Genomic DNA, 9,155 nt, shown 5'->3' on the forward strand with positions numbered 1-9,155 from the left:
TATATATATATATATACATTCTTCTTTATTTATATATTTATAGATAACAATTAATGTTAGATTATATTTCGAAAAATATTTTATAAAAGATTACCGTGTCCAGCAACTCCACATATTTGAGTAACCAAGCGTAATAAATTAAACGTAAACCTATCTGCAAAAAAATATTTAAAAAAAATTTAAGGAACAAAATAAATTTGAAACAAAATATGCATTAAATTTACAAAATAATAAAATAAAAACACATAAAAAAACGAAATATTTGCTAGTCATTCCAAAGAAAACCTGAAATTTGGCTGCCATGAATTTCAGTTTATTTCTTGGCGTCTAATTAATTTATTAATTATAGTCGCATTTTAATTAAACAGCAAAAAAAATATAATAATTTTAATCAAGAGTTAACAGCAGTAAAGCTTATCTAAACAAATCTTTGTCTTAAAAAAGGATTGTGAATAATTAAAGAAGTAAACATTAAACTTATACAATTAGTTTTCATTATTAGCAATCAAATAGTAATGCGATATATGTAGTTGGTAATTCTATAAACAAATAACCGAAAGTGATTCAATACATGAAATCGAAGAAAAATATGCATTTATGTATATTATGCAAGTTTATTATGAAGTTATGGATAATTGCAAACCTTGTGTGGGTAATATTCCAAACGGAAAAGCTGCGAAAGCAGAAAAAGGTCAGATATGCTTGCAATTACAGTTAAATCAACTCAAAAGATGCATAAATAATTTTTATACAAGTCATAAATATATTGACTTCCAAAAGTCAATTTACAGTTTTTTTTCACACGTCTAATTTAAAAATGACTAAACACCAGATAGGATAAAATATGTACTGAACGTTTTTTTTCTTTTAATGAGACAGAAATTTACATAAATTCACACTCTACAATTGTTTACAACTAAAAAACAACACTTAGCAGAAAAGTCTTTTTTCAAAGAAAAAAGTTATATTTTAAAATTATAAATTTTTATACATATTTATAAATTTAACTGAAATCACTGTATTGAAAAATAAGACGGATTCTTGTATATCCTCCAATATACTTGTTATATCGCTTACTTAACCAACTGAAATCAAAGCATATTTGAACACCTATGTTGTTGAACTTTTGAAACACTATAATAAATGAAACAAAAATGATTTTCTTCTTTCTTATTCGCGGAAGGTTTTTCTCGAATTGAATCAAAATATTTTAGTGGTCAATAACTTGAAATATTTATCATGTGTCAATATTTATCGTTGTCTATATTTTTCTACACTTATCTTAGATCAATATTCTTTGATTTATATCATGAATTTGATATTTATTTTAAATCAATCTTTATTGCAGTTGATATTTGTCGTTATCAATGTTTATGGTATTTCACGCTATATTGGCAGTGCATATTTTAAATATAATTATGATGATAATTAAAAAAATATCGATTTTAAATTTTTTTTATCTTACTTACGATATATCGACAGAATGTATTTAAAATATCGTTGTCTCAGTAATCAAAAAACCTCGATAATTTACGATTAATCACTCAGCACACACACACGTAAGGAACAATACACGTAAGGATACACCATTTCCCACAAAAGCCCAGAAACCAGCTAAATATATAGTAATATAATTCTGAGATTGAAATCCAGATTATTTCTGTGTGCAAAGTTAGCCTGAATTGATATCTAAGTAATGCTTATTTAAAAGTATATGACGTACTACACAGACGGATTCAAAGTAGAAAGATGAACTCCTCAAGTGTCTGATATGTTAAAAAGATTCAATGTATACATTTTTTGAACCTGGCACGCTTACCGAGGATGTTCTAATTCCGTTTATACGTTCAATCCTATTACAGAAACAAATTCTAACAGAACAGGATTATTAGTATGAAGATATGAACAGGATTATATCAAAAATTTGGTAAGCGCATTTCCTTTTATAACCATTGTTGAAGAACAGACCCAATTCTGAGTTAACGACTATCAATATTCAACTCAGTCTTGCAATCGTGAACCCAATCCAGAAGACAAGGGAACTCTTAGATCAAGTATTGGGACATAATACAGTTCATGGAGGGCTTTTTGATGGAACTAACCCAATGTCTTTTTACGTCGTATGCTAGTAAATAAACAGCCTTTTTAAAGCTGAATAATCTATTTAAGCTAACCCTTCATATCTTAATTTGGAATATTATTTCTTTGAAAAACAATTAAGAAAACAAAACACTGTACCGGCGCATATAGCTGATAAAGATGTCTTGGGCCAGAATGCACCACACATCTGTATTTCCACACGTCTCTAAGATAGCTAAACAACTAAAATAAATAAATGGGATTAAGCAATAGGTAAGATACTAAATACGTTAAATAAATAATCAAGAAATATATTATGTGTGCACGCTTTAAAACAAGTGTTAGAAAGTGGCTATCAGTGAACCACTTAAGCAGTGATTCTTGAAATTGCCCAATTTTGTAATTTTATAGTTTGTTGCTGTCATCAATTAAACTATGACTTTCACTAAAAGACGTATCTAGATGAAGACATAAAATTTGGAATAGCAAAGTAAATATTGGAAAAATAATTAAATTACGATTAGCCCAAAGAAAAGAACTAGTCGCCTTTATTGAACCAAAGATCTGATAGCTGTTTCAATTTTTGAACCAGTGTCGCCATAATCAGTAAAATGTGTAAAGGCATGATTACGTTTTTAATGCTTATTAAAAAGCAACACAGACCGCAATAAATACATTAAAACATAGTTTAGTTTGCAATTTTCACCTATTAGATCATTAACAAACTATAGATTCAATTACTCCTGATAGGTTTAAGCTATATACAATGGTTTTTTATTGCGCAACTTGAAAATGTTTGAAATAATATTTACCAGGGTATGATTTTAGTGGTTAGATTGCCATCATTTTATTCAAACAAACTCATAACACTTTTTAAAGTTTTCCTGGTTAATACGATCCTATTTATAGATCCTATATATATAGATATAGATCCTATGTTCTCTATATATATAGATCCTATGTCCGTAAATTCGGTTATAACAATACATGCACTGTAAAAAAATTGTGAACAGCTGCCACAATTTTTGATGTTGAGGTAATTTAAAAATTAATTTACAGTGCATGAAGGTCATATTTTTTATCTACTTTTCAGCAGTTACAGTTTTATGCACTTATTTAAAAATTTTTGTTTCTTTGTTTGCTAGCTTGTTTGTTTGTTTGCTTGCTTGCTTGTTTGTTTGTTTCTTTGTTTGTTTGTTTGCTTGCTTGCTTGCTTGCTTGTTTGTTTGTTTGTTTGTTTGTTTGTTTGTTTGTTTGTTGACAACACATTTTTTCATGCGCATCAGAATCATATTATTACTTCATTACAAAAATATTTCGTTTAAAAAATAAGCTCATTTTAGTAATATATTCGCACTAATCCTTTCAAACAATTATTGTTTTGTCAAATTTATTTAATCTTTTTGAACGATAAGTAAAGTTCTTTACCTATAAATGTACTTAGTTTACCTCCACTCCAAAAATGCAAGCAATTATACGTCAAATTTTTTTACAATGTACAGCAATCATTAATAATGACAAAAAACGCTTATTTGAACTGTCGTCATAACTGTAATTGAATTTTTAATATGTAGTGTAGGGGGTGGTCACACCCGTAAAATAAAAATATAAATACAATAATACATATAATATGGGAGAGAGAAATTTTTAAAGAAAGGATAAAAAAATAAAAGAATATTCTTGATGAAATGTATATAAAAAATGAAGCAAATATTTTCTTACGTAAAATGTTGCAGTAGCATTCAATAGAGATAACATTAAATTGTATGTTATAACAATTTTTCTTAAACTTAACGGTCTTCTGTTTCTCATTGACAAAGGGATTATCCATTTCACAAGTAGAACGTAAGTAACCAATATGCAATAAGTAATCCAGGGTTTTTTAACCAATATTGATTCTTTAACATCCCCTATAAAGAATATAATCATTAATACTTAATCGTATATTCATTTAATTAGAAAAATCTAAAAAGCATAGTTTCCACCCGTCTTATAGTTGCTTGTTTTAAATGCATAACTTTTAATAATGCTGAGCCATGAAAGTCAACTCAACTCAACTTAGTGGCGCGACAGCCCATAGAGGACCAAGGCCTACTGTGCCCATCTCAGTTTTCTTGACCTTTGTCTCTGGGGTGCAGAAGCAGATGTTCCGGTTAGTTGGTCAGCCGAACGCTAAACCTCCAGTGTTTAGCTCCCAAGCATTCTTGGTACTCATTTATCGACCCACTGAAGGGATGAAAGGTTAAGTAAACCTTGCCCTGCCCGAGGATCGAACCCAGGACCTGTGGCGCTGGAGAGCAAAGCGTTACTACTCAGCCACTGGACGTTTCCACCCGTCTTAAAGTTGTTTGTTTTAGATGCATAACTTTTAATAATGCTGAGCCATGAAAGTCATGAAGAAGAAATTCGAAGAGAAAAAAATAGTGGTTCAGGAGGGATTTTAAACATTAATTTTACACAATATTTTAATTCACAGTTAATCTATAATTTGATGAAGTGCTTGTCGAAATGCAATAGTAAGACGCATTTTTTTTTTCAAATATATCATTTAAAAAAATTTCCTTAATCTTGTTTTCTGATGTATATAGGAAATTTTATTCCAAAAATGTTTTTAATATCAACCCAACTTATAGAAACATTTTATTTAACCAAATCGGCTATATTAGAAATCATGATGTGAATCATAAAATCTATTTACGGCTTTTTAATATTAAGTTAAATTTTAGACTTTTGGAAAAATTCCTTTCCAGTTTAAAAAAAATACGATTGAACATGCAATGTATTTAAAATTCAAAATACATTCTAATTTAAAAATATTAGGAGGATGCTTTGCAATTGAAAATGCCTGACTTATTAGATTTAAATGTGATGTCAAATGCAAATTTTAAACAATTTAATTCATTTGTGAGCTTAGAAAGTTAATACTTCTCGTGAATTGCAGTTAGTGGTAAACACATTCGACAAATTTCTGCATAAAACTGTAATGCACTATTTTTCTGGGATGTCTTTTCTATAATACGTACTTTTATGTGGTAAATCATGCTTGTATTTGAATTTAAGTAAGTTTTGCATATCGCATTCAAAAAAGAAATGCTATGTGAACAATGTCGCTTAATTTCTTGTTTCTAAGATCATTCATTTTCAAGTCAGATTCTTAAAATATGTTTGCCTTAACTTCTGGAGGCTATAGTAAAACAAAATGGTGGATTATTGTATTAATATACTAATCAATACTTACCTTCAGCTCTGAGGAAGTCGTAAATATCTGTTAAAATCATTACAAAATACTTGAAGAGCTAAAAAAAATTTTCTTCTGTGATCCTGCAACAAAGAGAAAACAGGTATTTTTTATGATTGTATGTTTCAGCCGACATGTTTCGAGCGCTCAAAAACAGGTGCCCGTTTTCAAGACTTGCCAGACGGGAATGAGAAGAAACAACTTGATAGTATAGGGAGTTACCGTGAAGTGTGATCCATGTGACAAAGGAGAGAGGGGAGCCGTGATGGCTCAGGGAATAGAATGTTCGCCTTCCAATGAGGTGAACCGGGGTTCGATCCCGGCGATGGCTGGTCGATACGAATCCCGCATCCGGCTTGCTCCGACCACAGTGCTGACGTGAAATATCCTCAGTGGTTGACGGATCATGGGTTAGAGTCCCCTTGCCATCAGGCTAACCGTGGGAGGTTCTCGTGGTCATCCTCTCCATGTAGCGCAAATGCGGGTTAGTTCCACCAAAAAGTCCTCCACGAAAGCAAATATCACCCAATACTTGATCCAGGAGTTCCCTTGTCTTCTGGATTAGGTTCAAAATTGCAAGGCTACGGAGTTGAACATTAGTAGTCGCAAACCCAAGAATTGGGTCGGCTGTTCAATGACGGTTATATAAAAAAAAAGAAAGAAGGAGAGAGGAAGTAGAGGGTCAAAAATATTGAAAATGTATGACATCATTTATAGACAGCCCCTAGTGCGAGAAGAAATTTTTTAATATTTCTTTGAAATTTTGTGCATTCACTATGAGACGCTGATCACCAACCGCTGTGGTTGTTTTTCATTCATCATAGTGCTTTTTTCCTCCAATATTAATATTTTAAAAGGGAAAAAAGCGTACACTTGTTCACAAAATATGTAATTATTATAATTTGATGTAAGAAATTTTTTAATATGTAAATCATAATGAAATGAATGATTACCTGAATAATCAAGTGTACTTGAAAAACGAATACTTAAAAATACAAAATATGTAATCATAGCATTATATCATGTAAGAGTTCCAATTGGAAATGGCTTTTATCTCACTTGCGTCTTTTATAATTTTAAAAATTTCTAAATCGATGTTAATATTTAAATCTGAACACATCTAACCTTCCTGTCTCTTTTTGTTTCATTTTATTTAGCCATTTCTTTATGTAACTTTTTTACATTAAATCAAGCAAAAACGCTTGAGAGAGAAACAGTATTTTCTTCACTATGGATAAATAGTAAAGAATATAGTGAAAAATTCACTAAAATTACAATTACATTTGAGCAAATTGGCTAAATTAGCTAACGAAAAAAACTCGTATTAAGTTCATAAATAAAAATAGCCTTTAAAGCAAGTCAAATTTCAACGGGCTGTAGATCACCACGCTTTTTTTTTTAGTACAAGTTTAGCAGTTGATAATTCGCAGGCCATTGATCAAATATTATTTTTCGCACTTTTTGGATAATTTTCAACACACCATCGTGACCAGCATCGCACCCAACATAAATTTCTAAGTCTTATGGCTTTTGAAAGCAAAATGAAATGCAATGTACGGCAAAAAGAAGTGAGAAAGCATAAAAGCACTTGAAACTGCAATAACTTTCAAAAATATTTGAATATCTGAAAAAACACGGATCAAGTTCATAATAAAAATGACCCTTTAAGAAGATCAAATTTTAATTCTGTAGATGCCAGCGGCCTGCAGAGTAGCCCGCATATTATTTTTTTTAACCACACGCTTAACTGAGAATTAATCTCAAACTCATTATCTAATGTTAATTTTTTATTCCATCGTACACCTTGTACATTTTTTGTACACATCTTCATAGTCTCACGTTTCTTATTTTACAGTTTTTTTACAGAATAGCAAAATGTAATGTAAAGGTGAAAACCACAGTGGTTGCCGCATTTACGATTTTTTAATATATAGAAATTTTGTGCATTCGCTACTTTAATTACATGTTTTGACAAAATACAGTTATGCATAAAGTACATTAAAAAAATTAAATACAACTTATTTATTTATCACAAGTTTTATTAATTTTACTTTGATGATGGAAAAAGAATGGTTTTTCATGACCTCTTTAAAAACATATAAATTTATTTTACTTTCGAATTACAATTTACGAGGCAATAAGACAGACAGCAATTTTTATTATCACGTTGCTTGAAGCCTGGAATTAATACTTGAGGATTTGCTAATGCTTCTAATAATGCATGAATATAAAGAGAATTTAAATGTAAAGTAAATCAAAAGAAAATGTAATGAAAAAAATGCTTATTTTTTTAATTAATATGCAGAATATTACGGCAATGGAATGAATTAATTGAAAACCAAATGAAAAAATCACTAACTTATGAAACTAAAAACCCATAGCTCGCGTAGTCTAACTGAAAATGAGCTTCCCAAAAAAACTTTTTTACTTTCTTGCTACCAAAATAACAGACGATACAACAGAATAGAAAAATATAATATTAAAATTTGCCACAATTTGGCATTACATATGTATTTCCTATCTTTTTAAAAATATCCTTCATTACTTAAGCTTATTTTTATTAATAGAATTACATTTAAAAATAAATCAAAAACTTAATCTTTTTAAACGAACATAAAATATTTATTTCTTCTCTTCTAGATCAATGTAACGGATACTTTTTTTATTTCATTACTAATGCAGACATATTAATTCACTGTCACCTCTAATCGAAAACAAAAATCTATTTATAACTTTTTATTCTAATTTTCCAACGGCTAAATGTTTCGGTTGCATGGTTGTAATAATTCACATAAATTTGTTGGCGACTCGTGATCGCCAAGGTGGTTTTTTTTACATCCATGTTGATATGCTAGTTGGCTTTGTTTTGGCTATGGTATATTAGGAAAAATCGCCAAATTATGGATCTCCTACCCATACTTTCTCTGTCCGTTGAGAATAAATATATTCACTTTTAATTACAAATTTGTGAAGGCTGGGAGCCCTTTGGGGCCTCCCCAGTCTCAATTTTCTAACGGTCAGAAATGTTGTTCTGGCTTTATGATCTCTCAATAGAGAGTATTATTATTTCATCCCTTTAAGGGATTTCTTATTTAGGATGAAGATGTGGCCACTGTCGAAATTTTCCTAATATACCATAGCCAAAACAAAGCCAACTAGCATATCAACATGGATGTAAAAAAAAACACCTTGGCGATCACGAGTCGCCAACAAATTTATGTGAATTATTACAACCATGCAACCGAAACATTTAGCCGTTGGAAAATTAGAATAAAAAGTTATAAATAGATTTTTGTTTTCGATTAGAAGCGATAGTGAATTAATATGTCTGCATTAGTAATGAAATAAAAAAAGTATCCGTTACATTGATCTAGAAGAGAAGAAATAAATATTTTATGTTCGTTTAAAAAGATTAAGTTTTTGATTTATTTTTAAATGTAATTCTATTAATAAAAATAAGCTTAAGTAATGAAGGATATTTTTAAAAAGATAGGAAATACATATGTAATGCCAAATTGTCGCATCACATTAAAATTATTAAGATGTTTACTAAAAATGTTCTTACCTTTACACCGGAAAATGGGACTTCTTACTTTCAAAAAGAAAAAAAAAAGACCAATTGGTTTCAACTCTGTTAGCGTTTTTCTAATTAACCTTCCCATTAACGATTTCTTCAATATCAAGAAATTTTTTTGTAAATTTCATGTCCTAGAAATTCAAGTAGTTAACATAGATAACGTATCATTAAATCATCAAATGATTTTGAAATAAGTAAAATATTAATAAAATGAAATTAAATGTTTATTGATGGTACCGCTTCATATTTCAAAAGCAATAT

At 29.7% G+C, this 9,155-nt stretch overlaps 1 protein-coding gene across 1 annotated transcript in view; it reads right to left on the minus strand.

The window, feature by feature from the left end:
* Positions 1–9,155, minus strand: part of LOC107451322 (very long chain fatty acid elongase 7-like) — an 18,535-nt gene extending 9,380 nt beyond the window's left edge. The window contains exons 1-5 of the mRNA XM_043050892.2: positions 8,883–9,155; positions 5,318–5,400; positions 3,802–3,989; positions 2,239–2,322; positions 95–154 (exon numbers count right to left, since the gene is read on the minus strand). Of these exons, the coding sequence (XP_042906826.1) occupies positions 95–154; positions 2,239–2,322; positions 3,802–3,989; positions 5,318–5,357 (372 nt within the window). The 5' untranslated portion in view covers positions 5,358–5,400; positions 8,883–9,155. The remainder of the gene's footprint in view (positions 1–94; positions 155–2,238; positions 2,323–3,801; positions 3,990–5,317; positions 5,401–8,882) is intronic.

Source organism: Parasteatoda tepidariorum, chromosome 5 (genome assembly GCF_043381705.1).
Source record: "Parasteatoda tepidariorum isolate YZ-2023 chromosome 5, CAS_Ptep_4.0, whole genome shotgun sequence".
NCBI lineage: Eukaryota > Metazoa > Arthropoda > Arachnida > Araneae > Theridiidae > Parasteatoda > Parasteatoda tepidariorum.